This window comes from Haliaeetus leucocephalus, unplaced genomic scaffold (assembly GCF_000737465.1).
Source record: "Haliaeetus leucocephalus isolate CR32 unplaced genomic scaffold, Haliaeetus_leucocephalus-4.0 Scaffold166, whole genome shotgun sequence".
Classification (NCBI taxonomy): Eukaryota; Metazoa; Chordata; class Aves; order Accipitriformes; family Accipitridae; genus Haliaeetus; species Haliaeetus leucocephalus.
The window spans coordinates 582716-603854 of record NW_010972602.1 but is presented as its reverse complement, the minus strand read 5'-3'; the positions used below and the strand labels follow the sequence as shown (position 1 = coordinate 603854).

The following is a 21139-nucleotide window of genomic DNA, read 5'->3' as shown; positions in this document are numbered from 1 at the left end:
AAAAATAGCAGCATTATAGCAGCACGAAAGTGAAACTGCCTGATATGAGCAATCCTTTTCATGTGCCCTTAACAGATTTTCACTATGTCAAAGTCAGTTATTAGCAACTTCTCTTCTGCTTATTGAATATGCATTTAATAGTAAACTGTATTTAACTACAGCAGTTTAGTTTGATAATCCATTTCGATAAAAGACTTTGGTCATCCAACCAACCATCAACTTAATTATATGCACTGTACAATACATAGACTTCTCCCTTCACCTGTATGAGTGAAATCCTGGTTTATTTGCAGAAGGGAAGGGCAGTGTGGTAGCAGCAGTGGTTAAGTGAACTGAGGGGGTGGGGGAAGAGACGGAGAGAAGGCAAGGAGAAATTACCAAACAGCAAAAGCTTTTCCATCTGACAACAGTAGTTAACTTGCTCCTTGAACTTAACATCTGGTAGCATTTTCATCTTCTGCAAACTTGTAAAACATTATGGTATTTTAGACAGTGGGAGATCATTTCCAAAAGAAATTTTAACAGTACAAAGAGACCACAAAATCCATTTCTTACTGGGCCATAGGGTTTTCTAGTTCTTAACTCATAGCTTACCTCAAGACTACCTCAGATGTTCTCCATTTGCTTATAATTTTTTGAGAGTATTTTTAGCACTAATATTCAGCAGGCATCATATGCATATATGGAAAGGTTGTCTCTTACATATCCTCATCATAAAGGGATAAATGTGGGTAGATACACATACTTTTTCCTTAGCTGCCTCATAAGGCCAGTGTGGGAACCGGAGAAAACTTCCATTGCTACCAAAACACATCTAAAATTAACAACCACAGAGGAAGATGCAGTATTTTCTGGAGCTATGGTTCCCACCTTTAAATTCCCAACTGGCAGTGCTGAGGGGCTGTGGGGGGAAAGGAACAGCTTCCCGCCCCCTCTGGAGGGGGCACAGCGGTATGCACACTTGCCAGCTGCTACAGGAGTGAGGTTGGCAGCCGATGGCGTGGGATGCTCTGTCCTCCAGTGCATGCAGAACAGAGCCAAGGAAATGAAGCCAGTTAGAGACTATGACGTCCTAATTCCTTCTTCCCTAACAGCACTGCTAAAGCTATATTGGAAACTGAACTCAGGGTTAAAGGAAGCCAGCAAAGATTCATAGTTTGATATTAAATGAACTTTAAAGAAACTCCAATATTGCCAATATGCGAACAGCATAGTTACTCGGCCACAAAGGCCGAATACACCCATCGTGTGTTGTAGAAACTGTTTGTAATCAAGCTTCACCTTAAAACACAAACAAAAAAAATCCCTTTAAAATAGTTCCTCTCTTACACATACATACGTTGCTACATGATGGCTGTCCCCAATATGTGGAATTAACACCTGCTCCTTCTGGGAAAGATTATTTTTAAAAAGAAAAATATGTGATTAGGTGAGGATGCCTTGGTGACTACTAAGTAGCTGGAGTGGCAGTGCGCACTGCATTTGCCACTCCTGCTAAATTAGCACCATTCCAAAGCATAAAACAATCACACAATTGTAAGAAAAATGCAATCCAAACCTGCTGTGACCCGAAATGCAATATTCTTGCCTCATTCTATGATGAGATAGCATGTAATACACAGCAAACCTGGAATGAATACCAAGCTTTTCTGTAAGTACTACTGTAATTAAGATAGGGTTGAAGTACTTGCAAATACTACAGATTCATTTAGAACTGTCAAGATTGGAGAAAACTGGGAGGAACTGCAAAATTCATTTATCAAAAGGAGACAAACAGCTGATAATTTTTGACTATGGTCAAACACAAGACAATTTACTACAGGAAAAATAATGGAAAGCATAATTTTTTTCCTTCCAAATTAAGTTTGTTCCAAAATTTGTTAAAAATTAGCTGTAGAAGTAGACGTACCTGCAGACAGATCTTCAAAAATATTAAGCTCCTACATCAGATAAAGGAAGTTCCAAAATAAAGGAGCCAGACTGCAGTTTTAGCAATGCAGATGCAATCTGGGAGACATTGATCCTGATCAACCTCAAGCACCAAATTTAGTGTGCTTAATCCAAAAGTGAGGCAGTCAGGAGAAAAAGTTACACATCACCTTCTGGAGCAACCTTTGTAAAGCTCACAGTCAAAGCCATCCTCAGGAAGTTTATCTGTTTACTACACAAAGGATTTTAAGGAAACTCCCCTTCTGAACTGGGCCACTCATTTTTCTCAACATCATAACTGTATTTTCCTTAATCTGGGAGAGGTTAGCAACCTCCTTCACAACTGATGATGGATCCTCTGCTGCAGATCTTAGGAGCATCCAGAAGAGGAGCTATGCAGCTGAGCAGCTCACAGGATGAGAAAGCTGCTTTGGACCTGCGGTGAACTTTCTGAATAAGCTAAATTAGCTATGCTATTACTTTGCAGGATCTACTAAGCTTGCATTTGCCTCTCCACTCATGTTTGCTGCACACATACAGGGAAGAGCATACTGCATACCTTCAGAGGCAGGTAAAGAAATAACATAGGCTGTTCTTCCAACTATCTTATTCTATTTGCACTGATGTCTTGTGACGGATTTAATAAAGCCTTTGTAGATCTCAAACTTCAGGAAAAACAGATAATCTAAGGTAGAAATTTCCTAAGTATTTGTCACCATGCTGGCCTAGAGGGATCAAAAATTGAGAAACACGTTCACAGACAGCTCCCCCTTAAATCCATGCATGAGCATTTGTGCTTTTGAACAACTTGACAAATTATTGAGGTATGCCTCTGCCTGAAACAAAGTGAATAATCCCGTGTGGTCAAAAAACAAGTAATCACTATGAAATCACAGTGAACTGAGCAGTTCTTTATAGCAAGATATATGCTTATACACTTTGCATTTAGCATAGGCCATAACACTAACAATCATTATTTATATCTTTACTACTTTCAATGGCGTCTTATTTGCACTACAGAAAGCAAGCCAGAATCTTAAGAGAAGTGAAATTATACACGGAGCTATTTATTACAGGTAAAATGTTTCACATACTCAGGGACAATGCCTCAAATATGGTGTAGATAAAATAGCACAAGAAACTGAACCACTCTGGGGACAAGATGGAAGGAGGCACTTACAGGAAAAAATTTCTATCCTATGGAAAATGTCAGGGTTTTCGCCTGCATATTTGAGAGACTCATATATTCTCTTCTTTCCTCCGCCTCACTTGTCTACAACATGACAAGTGATGCCCAACTACTTTGGCATATCATATTGCATTGTGTCATTCCACCACCTGCCAATGCCAGTGGCCCATCAAGCCTGAGAAATCAAAAGAAGTAATTTGTTAGAAACTGGGGTGGGGGTGGGGGGAACGACAAAAAACCCCAAACAATATATTTTAGCCAAAAACGGACACAGTCATTTTGTATTAGAAAATAGACCATGAAATATTAACCTACAAAAGTAAGGAACCATGAGTAATGTAAGTATCTATCTCACAGGCAGATTCAAAGATTTGAAGGCATTTCAGTATTTGTGTATTGATAGCTATGTAGAAGACAACATCTATCTCAGAACAAACATGATTCTGCAAAACAGTGCTGCTCTTTACGCTTTCCTTTAAGGGCGGCAGATCTTGTGATGAAAGAAAAGCTAAAGAAACTAGAAGTTTTAATTAAAAAAAATACGTATGTGTTATGGAACTGTAACCAAACATGCAGGCAACAATAAAAGGAAGTGCCATTAAAAAAAAAAATTAAAACAAAGTATCACTTCCTGGATCCTCATTTGTTCTTAAAGTTTAGTGCTGAATGAAAGAGAAGTATATTTGTTATACAACCACAGAAAAATCCTTCATTTTTACACAGTCCACATCTATCAACAAAACAGTCTTTGAAAAAAAAAATTAAATCACTTTTTGCTTTGCTCTGCAGTGACTATTAATGGACAAAATATAGACAGAGAAAACAGCAAGTTTACTAGTACTAGCCAAATTACAGCAATCATTTCAAAAGGTGCTATCCTTCGGGTAATAGTTTTGTTACTTGTAATGCTGTACAGGTACTCTTCATAAGTGTTTGCTTAAGACCTAATCCCACACTATACTGAGCCCAACATGAGATCTCCACTCAGACAAATTTTTTCCCCCCTAAAATCCTGCATACTGCCACCTCTCCATTTTCGCGATAGCTGTCATGTGCAAATTATGTTTTGTAATGCATCCTTTGTGATCCACATAAGTCACAAAGCCTGCTCAGAGGCTCCTAGTCCAACTTCTGCATAACTGTGACTGTAGCAAAGTAGTTCACAATGTTACCAGATTCTCAGAATGGAAAGGGATTTTAATGTCCCACTAGGGATATGGCGAAAAAAAACACAAAAGCAATCTCATCCTCAAATCACAGCAGAAGTACATGAGAAAGCAAGCACAAAATTACTACGGAAATAAGAGAAGTACAAGGTTACCAAGCCAGAAGCTGTGAAAAGGGCGTAACGTTGAAAGGAATGATTCTCAAAGCACAGAAAATCACAGAATGGAGCAAAGCTAAGAGGTGAAAGGCAGAACTGAGAGCTAAGCATGGTGTGAAATGCAGGATCCTACAGAAATTGGGAATGCTAAGAAAAGGCCAGAAGCACTACAGGAACTGGCTACATACCAGAAAAAGAGGAGAAACCAGAGCTACGAATATACAAGAGGAAGGCAGAAGTTGTGAGCTTTGCACGCTGCTCCAAAGCTGCTGGACTCCTCTAGGAGTCCTGCTCACTTACACAGTTTGCTATGAAGTAGTCCACCTGGGAGTATCTGTCTGGTACACCATGGAAACCTGTATTGTGCAAGTTGCATGGAAAAACAAAATGGAAAGAGACATAATTAGGGCCAACCTAGAGTCATTAAAGTAGAAAGTGTGTCGTATTTTTTCATACTAAGCAGCAATCAGGCTTTTCAACAGCAGTCAAGTGATTTTTCAGATATCCAGTTTAAAAGCATCTACAGCACCCACATCCACACAATAAATGCTCAGTATATGTAAATAATCAAGTCCCTTTATGGTGTCCAAAGATGGGCATCCATAGAGTTCAACAGAATAGATATTCCTATGCCATACACCTTTAAGACTTTTAGCTAGTTTAGAAATATAAAGAGGCACTACCATGACAGAAAGAATTCTTGCTCCATTCTTCTTTCTTAACTCGTAGGAAAAATAATTTGATTAACATGATTAGGTATGGGCAGAGGTATACAGGAAGCATACAAGTCCAAAGTAATGACTTATTGTGGTTTTTAATAGAGTTCTGGATGCAGAAAGTTCTTACAAAAGTGGGTACTACAGCCATTAACTAAATCCTATAAAGATGACTCTGTGCTAGATACACTCACTCATTTTGGCAAGACTGGCAATACCCAGCATACAAATGAGTTGAGCACAATGAAGTAGGCCACAGCATCAGTTATTCAGCAATAAATGCTAGCAGATATGCAAGTCAGCTGTAATTTACTAAGCTGACACCACCTTGCTCGTAACACACCGTATTGCCAGGTTAAGAGTGTGGTTAGAGGCTGCACAAGCAGTGTAGTTGCCATAGAGTGAGTTCATACCACAGCCTCCCCCAGAACAGCTCGCTCAAGGGTCACTATCCAATGGTAACACTGAGAGTACAGATGGACGAAGCTACTGTACCTTAATATTTCTGGACAGAGTAAGCTCAGAAGTACCACTTTTATTCATTTACAAACTAAACAAAATACTACACAAATCAGAATAGCCAAAGATGCAATGTTAGAATTTGATACTGTACTTATTTTTTTATAAATGTCAACAATAAATAGCCCCAATGACAATTATATAAACCAATTTCAAATGAGCCATGTATATGTTTCCTATTTATGTCCTGTAGCAGAGCAAAAATGATTCTGATATACCTCTAGCAGTGTGTGTTTCTTGTAGGGTACACGTAAACTATTTTAAGGGAATAATACATCTCCAAGGACATTTTCATGGATTAAATGTCAGGAATGAAATACTGCATTTCAACTTAGTTAGGACCTCAAAGAATGAATATAAAGACAATTATTGAGTGGTCTGAAGAACACAATTGATTTCTTTACAATTCCAACTCTGAGGCACTTTATGCAGTCGAACAAAAAGAATTTCGATTTCAGGTTTTCATTACATAAAATTATGAAGTTATGTAAAGATGTAACGCTGACCATATTTTAAGTTTATGAGAGAACTACAGAATGTTTGATTTAAAGGGAAGTTGTGTTTTAGGACCACATTTTAAGCACAGAACTTTATGCTCAATTACTGTGAAATAAATTACAATTATGACCTACAGTTCTGTTTGCAGTAGCTTGATGGTCCTATACAAAGTCAGAAATTAAAAATCAGGAGGAAATAAAAAGGCCAAATTCCAACAAGAGCCCCATAAAGCAGGCAGAATGTATACGTCTGGAAGGTACTTTGCTGCAGGCAAATGACTGTCAGCATTCCAAATCAATGTGTGAGGCAGCTTATTGCAAAAGTTTATTTAATTAGATGACAGACTGTACTCAACACAGAGAATAATCTCACATAGATGCACCACTTAGTTACAATGGGATTCTGATCATGATTATGGCTTTTGGGTACTACTCTAATAATAAAATCATACCGTGTCTAATTTAAATTTCTTACAGAAAAGAAACATAAATCATTAATTGCAAAATACATGCAAAATTCTCACAGCACACCATATTAGGATACCTAAATGGTATTTATAAAAGCTCATGGCAGTTTTTAGAGCTATCAGTGCTGTTTGAAGAAAACATTCAAGACTGAAAACAACAATAAATGGGAAGAATATGGTATCTGTGAGAAGCAGCATCTTCCATTTCATGGGTATTACTTGAACGTCATCTGTATCTATCCATTTGGGACCATTCCCATCAACTTGTGCGCTCTCAGAAAATGAAAAATAAAGCAATTTTCAAATGAAATATAGTTTTATAAACAGATTGTTTAGCATCATAAACATTTCATTACTAAACAGGCAGAGCTTTTTTTTAAGAAGTATTACAGCTCAAAACAATCACCACCTTTTTGTATCTTAACAGCTTTAAATGACAGCTTTCCAAATACTGCACTGGTAGAGTTTTACAAGGTCTTCTTGGGATTTGTGACATTGTGAGGGATGGCCAAATGTTACAGCAACAAAATGCCAACAACAGATGAGGGTCAACTGCATGATACTTTGCCCTTCTAGCTGGAGCTGACAATTCACATCGAACTGCCCACTGCTTCTAAAACTCCAGGCGAGTGGGTCATTTCTTCCAATTGGTTATCCCCAGAGAGAAGTAAGAGATGGGGGAGGAAATACTGTGGCCCAGAGGCCCTGTGCTGGCTGTTGGATCAATGGCCAGTGTCAGCAGGCTTCCATTTAATGATGCTCGAACCAGTGCCAGCCTTGCTAACGGCCATACTTACCACTGATATCCACACACAGGAAACAGGGTTCTGGAAAGACCAAATAATTGCCTCATTTTGCAGTATGTGGGTTTTTTTTTTTAAAGGTGTACGCCTTACATTTTGTGTTCATAGGATCAGTTCTTAGATTTTAACAAAGAAAACATGTTCACATTCACAACAGTGCAATGTGACAAGTCAAGGGCAGCTAGTAGCAAGTACATCTGGGTGACTACAGACCAACTTACAAACATCTGCTATAAAGAAGAATGTAATATTTTGTAAGCCTTGCTAATATGTATATAAACATATATAAAATTATTATTCCATATATATGGAACATTTTTTAATTATAATTTTAATGTGAGAAGTTTGGCAAACAAACCAAAAGCCATCAAAAAATAACAACCAACAACAAAAACACACCACAGGAAAAGACAAAAACAAGACAGGGCAACCCTTGTCCCATTTCTGCTATTAGACGAGGACTGAGTCGTTGAAGTCAACTCCATATCCATGTAAGCCCTGGAGTGGAACAACTAAATTACAGAAACAAGATGACTGGACATGGTTCTTCGAACTACTGACTTATTATTATTATCAGATATTCCATGCAAACTACTTACAGAAACTTTCCCACCCGAGGCAGGATTTTTCAGTCAGACTGTGTTTCAGCCCCCAAACACACAGTACAGACCTCAAAGCTAAAGGAGAAAGGACAAGCAGCCTTTCCTTCAAATTCAGCCTGGTGCTTACTGCAGCTGGAGACCCCCATATTTCCAAAGCCTATCACAGAGGCCACAGCATTAAAGTCAGTCTCCACAACAGTATTTTAAGACTCCCTTCTTCCCTGCAAACTCATTAAAACTTTTTAAGGTGGTCCCCAGAAAGCTGTCTTATGTGTCTTTCTAGTGGAGCTTCTACCCTGGAGGGATTCCCTTCCAGCTACAGGTGGAAGCATTACAACTGCTCAGACTGGACTCAAGCAAGAAGTCCTTCTTTGGGGGTTGAAATCAGTGCAACTGCCATTTGGCTCTTCCTACGCTTCTAAAAACAAACTTTCAATTCCTCCTATCCAGTGAGGAAAAGTATAGCAGGAAGAATTTCAGTCCTAACAGATCACAGTATGGAGAAATCATACTCCAAAATAATTAACTGTTTTAGAATAAGCAGCAAAAATCATTATTGCTAAGAATGCGTATTGAATCCTGCAACAGTAAATTACCTTATAAGACATTCTTCCACAAGAGTAAAAGCTTTGAATTATTTGCAACTCCTTTTTTATTTTTTTAAAATTTTGAATTATGTTATGTCATTACAAATGAATGATAATCAGAAGAAATTCTACCACAGTGAACTTGACGTACAGAGACGTGTGTTTACACAGTACCTCCAACTCTCCTGTTTCCTGGCATCAGAGGGTGTGATCTACATGGCTGATGCTGGGAAGCAAGAGAACTGAGCAGCATGTGCAGCTCCACCCTGTGCCAGTACCTGCTTGGAAGCGAATGCTACATGAGGCACACTCGGTCACCACATCCCCCCTGCCGCCTGTGCTGCACTCACATGGAATGAAGCAAAGGACCCCAGCTGCCAGACAGCAGCAATACCCCACAAGCAGGTCTAGGGAAACACATGCCTTATAAAAGCTCCAGTACAAAAATGATATACAACCACCACCACCACCACCACCACCCTGCCAGATCTATAACTGTTAAATGATATTTTATAAGATCAAGAAATTATTCTTAATTTAAGGAAATCACCTCATAAGACTGAATTTCTGTCGAATTTGGAACTGAATCTATTTGTCATATTCTTTATTTGCTTCCAAGAAGTTTGTGGCCAGAAGTTTCACATTTTGAGTTCTCATTTAACACACAGGAAATTTACTAAAACCAGCTGCTACTCTGAAAACTGCCCCCCGCTCAGGTCATTTTCCTCCTCAAATCCCAGTTTTGATAAAACTCTCTAGGCAAGTTTCCACCAGCACAAGAGTTTAAAAGAAGAGTTCCCATAACCACCCATTATTCCAATGTATGTTAGCTTCCTTCCCATCCCATCCCATCCCCAGTGGTAAGCTACCTTCCCCAAGGCAGGCTCCAGAAGACAGAAACACAAAGTTCTATTCAGGATCCCAACTTCCCTGCTTCACCAAGGTGGACAGAACTGTGCTCTGCCAGAAAACATCTAGTAGATTTAAAAGGTAACAAATAAGAACATCCAGGCCATAAACATCACAGAACTTTTAAATCAAGTTTTACTGCCAAAAATTTTATTTTACACTCAAGTAGTAAATGAATATAGTGTACATGTCATACAGGACACAGAAGTTGTAGATGAACGTATTTATTTGTTTGCAACAACAGTTTCAGAAAATAAAATATCATGAGTTCTCTGTTTGTTTCAATATTTGACTTACCTTTTTTGCAATATAAAGAACATTTGAGGAGTGGCAGGAGAACAAACAATGGCCATAATTTGTAACTGAGGAGTTTCTGACTGAACGTAAGGAAAACAAGGTTCACAGTGAAGCTAGCTAAACATTGGAGAAGGCTGCCCAGAGAAGCTGCACAATCTCTATCCCTAGAGGTTTTCAAGATTCAACTGGCTGAAGCCCTGAGCCCTGGTCTGAATTCAGCATTGACTCTGCTCTCAGCAAGAGGTTGGACTAGAGACCTCTCTCAAGGTCCTTTCCAACCTGAATGATTCTACAATTTGATTCAAGCACAGTCAGCAGCCAAATTCAAACAAATCAATGAATGCTTCCCTTCTTCCCCTCTCCCAACAAAATCTTACCAGAAAATGCAATAGTCATCTTTAAGGATCATCTTTACAACAGTCCAGCATGACTGAAATCAAAGAAACAACCAGCAAATGAAGTGTACAGAAGAGTATCAACACCACATTAAAAGGCAAACTAAGAGCCTTTGCATTATTTAAAATTCTCTTTGCAACAGCAAACACACATTTTTAATGACAAATGTGTAAAGAGCAATAAATGACTGTCTAACAGTACCAAACATCTTCCCAGTCATTTTTAAATGGGAGATTTCCTATTCACACTAAGAAAGGACACCAGAGGAACAGAAGCAAAATAACATCAACATTTTTGTTTCGAAGTTCCTATTAGCCCTCAATGCACTGGCATTGCTATGCCCCCAGCAGATGCCCCAGGGAAGCCAAAGAATGAGGACCTAGGAGGTAGAGAGGAAGCAAGGAGCCCCAAAACATCTCTACTTATCTTGGGGACCATTTCTGTACAGTTTGAGACCTCTTTCTATTGCTAGGATTTAAATGCAAAGCAAGCGGAACTCTCAGGAAAGACTCAATGCACCTAATTTCTTAATCTCTTTTTATTTCCATATGAACAGAAGATTTCAATTAGACAAAAGGTGTAAGGCCTCCACCCATCATTAAGGCAGTTGTAGAAGAACAAATTAACTAATGGTATGATATGATACAAACTGGCAACAAAGAATAAACATAAAACCTGAAAAATACTAAAAAAGTCTTTGTTTTGTGCCAACAAGCAACTGAGCCTCTAAAAGAAAATAACTATTCTGGTGCAAATAAACAGTGATTAAATGTGTATATACCCACACACACACCAAACAATCTGACATTCAGCTCTACATCCTACAGTCCCAAAACACCACACTACTTAGTTTTATGGAGAAATTTGCTTCTCAATCTCAACATATATATATGAGACTAATTCTGAGCAAAGGTCAGACAATTTGATCAACAGCGAATCTCTGCAAATATACAGTCTTCCAAATCTGAAAGCCTGCTAAAACTGTGAAGTCAGATAGCACACCTACACAGAACACCATGCAGTCCACCATGCAGGGAGATCTGATTTGGCTTGAAATCAGGATAGTGTGGATAGAGTAGTGGTACAGCACAGAGCTCAGTTCTAGACCTACAGGACAAATAAACATTTCGCTGTTGATAAGAACTTGCAGTATTGCCGCAAGTATACAAGCTACCTTGTTTGCAGCTGGCTCAGCTGCACCTATGCTACCCTGCAGCGTACTATAGTGTATCTTCAGTTAGGCAAGATACAGAGGGCAGCAAAGAAGAGAAGCCAGTGTAAGGGTGGGACAGTAACAAAGAGGAGCATTGTGCCTAGCACTCTGGATCCAGCCAGTGAAGCTCTTAAGCACATTCTTATTTCAAGCAATGGTAAAAGCACTGAAATCAAGTTGCTATAACAAGAAAACTACTGTTAGCTGTATGTGCAGAAACAAAACAAGACAAAGTTAAATACAGCAAACATGAAGAAATGAAGGGCAAAAATTTTGTATCTGAAGTGGTGGAAAACTAAATCAACACCCAAATTCAAGGACTTTCGAAGTACTTGGAGGAACAGAATCTACTCCAGCTCTCCAGTCTTGAAATAAGACCAAATTTGTGGGACTTGATTCTCTTAAAAACACAAAACAAGTAGTAATTTGCTGGAGTTCCTCCTTCAGCCCATGAAAAGGCTAAAGCCCAACAACAGGAGTTTAGTCCTGTCAATTTTGATACTTTGAAGGGAGGAAAGAAGTCAAAATCACACAGAGGTTAAAACAGTGAAGATAAAAGATAAGAAAGAAGACAGATAGTGAAGAGTGCTGGAATCTGATACTACTAACTTTGAGACATTTGATACACAGGCATGGGAGCAGGGTCAGAGATAGAAAGGTTGTGGCCCTGGAAAATTCACAGGTAAAATTGTCAGGGATGTTAGAAAATAGTCTAGGGGGAGCTAGGAATAAAAATTAGATCTTTGAATCTGAACAGGTCTGAGACTGTGGCTGGATACTCAAGAAATCACCTGGAGGGAGAACTATGGAAGAACCAAACTGGGAAAGGAAGCACTGGATTTTTGGGGCATTCAAATTTAAGTGTAAAGCCAAAAACTTGAAAATAAACTGGAGTGAGGATGTTCAGGTACATGAAATTAGGGGATGACAAATGGAGAATAAAGGGCAAAGTATTAAAAAAGAGAACGAGTTAGGATGTTGGGTACAATCCCCTTCAAGACAGAGGAAAGAGAAACTTGGTTGTTAGTGAAGGAAATGAGAGGAGGATTTAAAGAGGAAAAAGTCATTCAATTAAAGGAATGAGAGAGGTATAAAAGATACAGAAATAAGAGGGGCAAACTTGTATAGTTAAGAGGCAGAGATGCCCAGTTCCAAAACAGATTCTAAAAAAGAACAATTTTTGAAAAGGATCTTGTAATGCAAAAATCCAGATTGGTTTTGAAGATACATTTTGTATCAAGAATGAATGGAGAATTAAATGAACAGCAAATCTGCAAGCAAGCTCAACAAGCAAAAAGATGTGGGATAAAAGTGGTTAAAAAGTCCATTTGGAAAGAGAATTACAACCGGCAAGGCAAAGCTGAGTCCAAAGCTGTGCTGTGCTGACATACTCTTCGGAGATATTCGGAAAGGCAGGAATGGAGATTAAGAAATTACAAGAAAAAATGTCTGGGGAGAGGAATGGAGACAGGGCAATGTGAGAAGCAACCAAAGAAACCATGTATATAGAAGCAGATAGAGATGAAAATAAAGACCAGTGAGTCAAAGGAAGTGAGGCCAATGAAGGAAGGAGGCAGCTGAGAAGAGTAAAGGAGTCAGAAAGGTTAATAGACTGGAGATCCCAAAAGGAGTGAGTGACACGGTAGAGGAGAGGGAAAGACAGATAAGCTGAAAGAGAGCAGGTAGTGATCAGAGAAATGGAATTTAGAAATGAGAGATAATAAAGTGAACAGTATTTAGTAAAGACAAGGTCATGGGAATGATTGAGGCAGTGAGAAAAATCTGTCTAAAACTAGAAATGAAAGGCATTGGGCTGGAAAAACAGAATGAAGAACAATGGAGCTAAGTAGTTACCAGGGGAAAAGAAAAAAAATAGGGCTTGCCCATGGTGAGGGATAAAATTTGAGAAGACAGAAATGGGTTGCGTTTAGCAAAGTCACAAAGAAGCAAACTAACGGCCACTAGGAAAACTAGACACAAAGGATTTCAAATCAGGAAGAGGGTAGAGCAGACAACAGGACAGATGAAGCAGAAACAGTGGAAGACAGGAATCATAGGATTTCAGAAGTGAATATGAAAGTGAAACAATTTTTAAAAAGCATCAACTGAAGAACAAGGTTCAGGGAAGGGAGTAAAGTTTGAAAAAGAACCTTAAAAATCTATATTTGAGTCATGTTCAGAAACATTAGTAACACCCCACTGGGCATGCCCAGCACCTGTCTTTCCCTCCTTGGGTGATCTTGGCAGAAAGGTTAGTTATTCACCCAGACCAAACCAGAGATCAGAAATTCAGAAGACCAGCACTGCCACTGGCTAGATGATGTGGGGATGTGGCAGGGTTGGAAAAAACTTTTGACTGTTAAGGAAATCTAAAAATGATGGAAAAGCAGTGATTTGAACTCTGCTATCCAGCACCTTTACTTCCAGATTAAATTAGCTCTCCGCAAAGCAAGACCTGAAGGCCTTCGTTGACTCTCCCTCACATCAACCTCCTGTTCCTAGAAGCTCAAATACCTGATGCAGCATTTGCCACCAGCATTCAAATTCAGCCATTAAGATTCTCATCTCGTTGTATAACAGAGAAGACAGAGATTAAGTGGACAGATTGCTGAAAACAAACATCACTGCAATTTTGGGTCCCATTCAGAGATATCTGAGAACCACTGGCATAAGAAGTCCTTCTCCATTTCCAAGCCTCTGTCAAGAATTTCACTCTATAGCTTTCTTAATCATGAGCATGAATAAAACACCAGCCTTCTCAGACACTTCTAATACTGTATTTCATCTTCTGGTATATTGGCATGTTTTTAAAGTTTCTGCTCATTACAAAAAGATGACATACTTCTATTGCCTGCTCATACATTTGGTAGCTGGATCATTAGAGTGCAACAAAAGAGGGAGAAGAAACACAATATTCCCTGCTACCAAACCAGTGACATACAGAAAGTGTAAAAAGTGAGCTGAGCATGTCATTTCTGTATACCCTACTGATTACTATTTATTCATGTGTGTATACGAGGTTCACTCAAAATTACTGAAATTACATAAAAACCAGCCTACCTATAAACAAGAGCTCACAGGACTGGGACCATAATGGCAGCTCTTCATTATTTTTAAGCTTTTCAAGTATTTTCGTATGGTTTGAAAATAATTTTAATTTGTTTTTAAATTTTAGATAAAAACAGTCTTTTGAGTTAATTGTGAATATATCTGATGTAGTGTTTTTAGAAAAATTTTTGACAAATAATTATCACCAAAAGATTACAAAAAAGATTTTTTGAATGTACTGTCTTTTGTTACAGTCAAGAAAACTCACCCATAATCAGCTACTGGAAGCAGTAAAATGTCCACAAACTAGGTAGCATCTACTGTAACATATACATACATCTGTAACAAGAAAAGTTTGAAAAAATATCATAGGAACACTATCATTTCTACATTATATTTAGTATCTGTATGTTTTATTTCTATTAGACTACTGCACAGCAGAGGAGCTTTCAAGACAAGATAAAGATTTTATGCAATGTCATTCAAAGCACAAAGTTCACTCATGAAGCAAGTTAATACTGTAGCACTGAAATAAAAGGAGGAGCTAGTCAGACATTTTGGTTAGAAATGTAATATGTTCTCTTTAAAGAAAATAAACACATAATGCCATAGCTTAAAATAAATAGTGCCAAATGTCAGCATCAACAACATATGAAAAGTAGAATGGTGTTTTATAAAAGAAAGTATTTTATCAGCATATAGCACACATGGGAGTGTTATAACAGACTTATCATTTTCATATGTTACCAGGTGCTTTACTTAGGGAATAGATTCTACAATCCCCAGTTACATAAGCAGTTCTATTAACCCATATAGGCTTCTTAATTATAGAGTTTGGTACCAGAGTCAGCTGTACCATTCATTTTACAGATTTTAAAATAGGAACAACTATTTCTTTTCCTTAGCACAAGATTTAATCATAAATATTAAAAAAAAAAAAAAAAATTAAATGCTTAAGTATGCACATTTGCTAACTCTTAACTCATGATCTCTTTACTCAATGTATCCTTCCAGACAGGAGGGGGAAAAAAAAAAATGTTACTAGTTTCTTTCAGGAAAAGTTCAATACTTGATGTATAATATCAGATGCAAATAAGACTGACTGTGCTGGGGTTTTTTTCAGTGTTTTTTAAATGTTCTAGTATATTTCAGAAAAAAAATGGTTTAAGTACTTGTGCCTATTAAGAGCTAATCCTGGCAGTCAAGCAAGTATTGCGCTGCCTTTTCCAATACAAACCATTTCATTCTATGACATATGAACATATTGTTATAGAACATAACCATCATTTTTAAAATTCAGTAATCAAATAAATGAAAACAAATCTAGAGGTTGCTAGACACAAACCAAGGTTTCACAAATACTTCCTCCCTACACATGGTTCCACCAAAGTCCTACAAGATTAAGTATACACAGAAGCTAGAAGGAAAACTAAGGATTCATCCTACAAAATTTGGAAACAAAAATAAAACAAAAATGTATTAAGATAAGCTGATGATCTGGCACATACTATTTAAAAAGTCCTGTATTTTGCCAAACCGATTTCCATAGTATTTGTCATTTTAAAAAATACAAAATAAGAAAAAAACGTGACCTAGCTTGAACATTTCATCCACAAACCCCACAGCTGAATTTTTATTCGTCGAGCATTATATCAAATCAAAAATTAAAGCTGCACAGAGAAACAAACAAAAAAATCTGAGCGTGCAGGGAACTGACTGCATCTAGAACTTCTATGTGTATGTACATACCACTGCTTTTATTTGAACTAACTTCTTTTTACCCACGTAAGGAAAAAGATTTAACTGACTCTAACAGCTTCTTCGAAATATCACTGGTAATAATTATGTTTTGACAGTTCTCTACAAAAAGTTCAGTCTTGAAACTCAAGAATTTCAGTCGATTCTCCATTTTTACCACATTTAAAACCAAGTCACCTTCCTTCCTTAACAATAAAAATATTATCTAAGCATACCCAAAAAGGTACTATGGTCTAACAAGAATATTCTGAATTTCCTTTTCAACTAATAAAGTATTTGTAAGACATTTTGCATATATATTTATTTCCCAAATGAAGGAGTGGCAAGTTTCTTAAACATAAAAGCTAATATTTACTTTTGCTAAATATAAAACTAATTCTCAGGACACAGTATACAAATCCAGATATTCACGAAGAACACATTTTGTGTTATACTACACTACTATATCTTTTCCCAAAGGTTTCTGTATTAAAAAAAAAAAGATTAAAATATACTGTAAGGTCATTCAAATTATTTTAAACACAAAAATCTACAAATGGTGACATATACATAAACAGTTGGGAAGTTGTAACTTAAATACTGCATCTTTTAATCTGACCTTCTCACAAACGCTAGCCTCAAAAGAACCCTATTTGCTACAAGAAGCATCTGCATGGTTTTAAGACTTAACTATGCAGACTCTACTGCCCCAGGGCAGTGCTGCACAATGCTGTTGAAAACGATCAGATTGCAGAACCAACACCTTAGATTTTCCCAGAAAACCTCCAACAAATGTTTTATGTGCATTATGACAGAATAGCAAAAGAGAAAGGGATGTTACAAAAATTTCAGCATGACAATTTTTCCTGAAACTATTTTCCCATCACATTTGGCAAGCAGAGAACTAATCTTATCGCCTGTCTACTGTTACACGGAGAACTGCAAACTACAATTCAATATAAAATACAATAACCTTCTATAATAATTATGTTCCTCTTAGAACAAAGATTAAAATAAAGTTAACTGTGTTGATTCATACTTTCCATAAATTACTAAAAAGGTGAGAGATTCAGACATTTTGCTTCTGGATAATAAGCCTAATATCTGTATCATGTGCAAAAGTGCAACTGTGTTTTAGAATTGAGGCCCAACTGAATACAATTTTGTTATTAAAGTAAATATACTTGAACCCACTTAACATGGAAAACAGTGGTTCTCGGTATCTTTTAAAGTTACGCTTTACATATTTAAACCTATTGTACAACTGCAAGTTAGTAAAAAATACAAAAAATAGAAATAAACAGAAAACAACAAAGCTTGTATATAAATTGGTTTACAATTCAAAGCACAACAGCAGGCTTCAAATAATTACATTTCTATAACACACACAGAGGTGGGATGATTTATTTAAAATACTTGGTTATTTCTGCTCTTTTCTTCACGATCTGATGTCTGTTTAGCTGCTTGCAGTGTGTGCATGCATACGTTTCGCTACATCATAGACATAGGTTATGTCTGGTCGCTTCTCTGGATCCGGGTTGATGCACATATTAACTAATTGTCGCAGCTAGGAAAGGAAAATAACATGACAGGATCATTGGCCTTCTTACAAGTAGTATTTGTGCATTAACAAATTCAAATTAATAGGACTGGCAAAAATTAGCCAAACAGCAATTCTGCTTAAACACACTCAACCCTCCCTCCCTCTCAACACACACTGCACACAGTTTTATACAAGCAAGTATGCAAAATACTCCCATGATTTTTACATTTTGTACTGTTGTCCAGAAAAACTGAGAGCAGATTTAAGTTCAAATGCTTTTAACATACAACTTTAAACATGCATTCAATCCCATTACACATTATTTAAATTAAAATTCCTGTGCTTTTGGAGGGCTATGCCTGCAAACCCCAGAAGGCTGAAACTAGCATGGAAAGAAGGTAAATTGGGACTGCTTGCTCTTTCACTTCTGATACAAGAGTTAGCCAGCAATAAAGAGCATTGCTGCGTGACAGGTTCCAATGAGCAAAAGGCAGCAATTCTCCTTATAACACACAGTTAACATGCAGAACTTCCTGCTGCTAGAAGCTACCAATATACATGCCTTCAGAAAGCAATTGAACAAATTAAACCCACTGAGGGCTATTTAATATAAAGACTCCACCTTTGACTGGGAAAGTATTTCGGGGAAGTATCACATTATGTTGGCCCTGTTACTCCACTTGCCCACTGTTGGAGACATGATACTGGAATAAATAACCTTTGGTCTATGTCCCAGTATCTATTCTTAGGATTAGAACATTGATTTTTTTCTTTATGGAAAGAAGCACATAATTAACAAATATGTTCACAGAAGCCTCCACCTGGGAATAAACAAATCACTATGACTAGAAAAACTCATGTTTCCACAAACACCATAATTTATTATATTTATTCAGCAGAAGTAACCCCAAAGAGCTTCCACACCATTTGGATACTTCTCTTTGCCTTCACAAACTGGCAGAACAGTTGCAGGTTTTTCTTCCTCCCTTGATATGCCTATGAACTTATGACAATAGAAATTAATATATTGTCTGGATAACATTTCAATGGGGCATCTGTTTTAAATTGTTTGCATCTCCTAAGCGTTTTTCAACATGGAATACACCTGCTTCATGATGACTTATTAAAATGTTTACCATCCTTTGCAAAAGCAACTTAACAACTCTGAAGCTCTTCCTTTATGCTTTTTAGTAGCTTTGTCAAATCCTTCTGGATCTCCCTATAGCACTGGGCGGGGGATGGGACACCAAAACAACAAACAAAAAAAACACCTTGCGAACCACCCTTCTATGGCAATATGTCAAATTTGGTTCAGTCTCCCTCCCAGTACTATTAGCTATGATTATTGAAAAAAATCTGTAATTATTGCAACTAACACAGTGACCTCATCACCATGATTATTCAAAATTAACATAGATTGCATATTCAAATCTGTCTTCAGAGAGTTTTTATAAAAAGACCAAGAAGGATTTTAAATTATAATTATACTCCTTTCACTTTTCAGAAGATTAATTTAAATGCACAGGAATAGGAAGTCCAGAAGTAAGAAACATTGCATACCACTATTTAAAACTTTGTCCATTAGCCCTTGCAGAAACATTGTGAACTGTATACAATGTACAGGTTTTTCATATTTAACAATAGACATCCCCTTTCTTTAGCAAGAAGAGCTTAATATTTAAAAATGAGATCATTAATTCTGAAGACAGTGGTCAGATTGCTGGATTGAAGAGAAACATATTAAAAAAATCTCTAACAGACTTGCTGTTTTAATCTTAAATATGCTATTTTGACTAATGCAGTTATAAAAGCCATCATGTTGCTTCCAGCAGCCAATAAATAAAATACAATACCACTGACAGGAAAAATTATTAGCCTGTAGTAACTTCCAAACATTTGGAGAATAGAATGCTGGAAATCACGAACTACCATAAGAAATAATAATTGCCAACATGTAACACAAATATGCAAAGCAAAACAATCTCCTGTAGAAGAAACAGGTGGGACACAGTGTAAGCAATAGGCATAACGTATTAGCAGAGATGAGCAGCTTGCTATGCAACACCTCAGACAGCCTGCATGGAAAACAGGAAAGACTGAGGAACTTCCAAAAGCCTCAAGCCTGAAATTAGGCTCAAATAAGTAAACATTTTGTAAAGAGAATACAAGCGTAATTTATCTGCAGGATACGACATCAAATCTTGTACATACATGTAAAAGTACATGTAAGGCTTTAGGTCCTATTAATCCCTGTAAGTACACTTGCAAAAACCATTCATCCACATGGTGTCTTGACTGGTGGCTTTTAGCAGCTTCTTATTTTTTACTCTAACCAAAATGCCTATGTAGCTACTATTGTTAGCATGTAAGAAAGCATCTACAAGAATACGTTCATGCTAAGGAACAGTCACTGAATCAGTTTACTCAGAAATTCTCTTCCCAACATAGTGCAAGTGGTGAGCTCAACTAGTGACATACCTTCACTACTACTGTAATAAAATAAACCACAGAGTCATAGACCTCTTTTGGATATGACTCTTAACATTTAAATGTTGGTCACTGCTATTACTGCAAAACCTCCTTCCCCCTCCCCAGTCCAGAATCTCAGTTGTAAGGCAGGAACACTGAGCTGACTATGCTTGGGACACTGCACAATGATAGTGCAGATTCCTGAGTAATTTCAAAATCCTTGAGCTCTTTTTAGCTTTGTTATTGAACAGCAAACCTTTGGGAGAAGGTGAATGAATTTTGCTATACAGGATGAAGACAGTTACCCAGGAAGGCTGGAAGGCAGTCTTTCAGGACTGAAACTAGGACCATGCTGGATGCTAATACCTGGTTAGAGCACTATTCCTTTAACTCCTACAGAAATATCCATTACAATAAACCTGAAATCCATTTGTCAACCCCTCTAGTATTAATAAAATTTCCAGTGTGGCAGAAGAGCCCAACAGTACCATGGGAAGAGGCACTGAGATTCTAAAGTCAGACTACTGTTAGAGACAGAGTAATTTTTTATTATCTGGCGCAGACTGGCCAACAGGCAGAGTAGATTTACGACTGAGCTGGAGGGACCTCCTGTTGCATCCCCAAGCTGCAAACTTCTCTGGCTGCTTATTGTTCTTAACGTCCTCTGTGCACTTAGCACAATGACTGTCTTTAGCCTGGAGCTTAGCCTGACATCGGAGCAGTGGGACACACTTTCATTAACTTTAGCAGGTTTTTCAGCTATGAAATAAATAATTATCACTCAAGTCAGGAGGGGGGGAAAAGACAGGCATATGACAGGCAAGTACGTTGCATTGATAGCCAGCTGAAAAAGAGAAATTTTCATATAGGAAATTTTGGATGAGAAAAAAACCT

At 37.5% G+C, this 21139-nt stretch overlaps 1 protein-coding gene across 7 annotated transcripts in view; it reads right to left on the bottom strand.

The window, feature by feature from the left end:
* Nucleotides 1-15536: 15536 nt before the first annotated feature.
* Nucleotides 15537-21139, bottom strand: part of NEK7 (NIMA-related kinase 7) — a 71537-nt gene continuing 65934 nt past the window's right edge. For 4 of the 7 annotated variants that reach the window (XR_774099.1, XR_774100.1, XR_774098.1 and 1 more), the window contains one exon: nucleotides 17717-17800. Coding sequence is in view for 2 of the 7 variants with exons in the window: in XM_010563405.1 (XP_010561707.1) it covers nucleotides 17690-17800 (111 nt within the window). In the remaining 5 variants the exon portion in view is untranslated. Of the gene's footprint in view, nucleotides 17801-21139 lie in introns of all 7 variants that reach the window. The other 3 variants (XM_010563405.1, XM_010563406.1, XR_774101.1) reach the window with 2 other exon arrangements.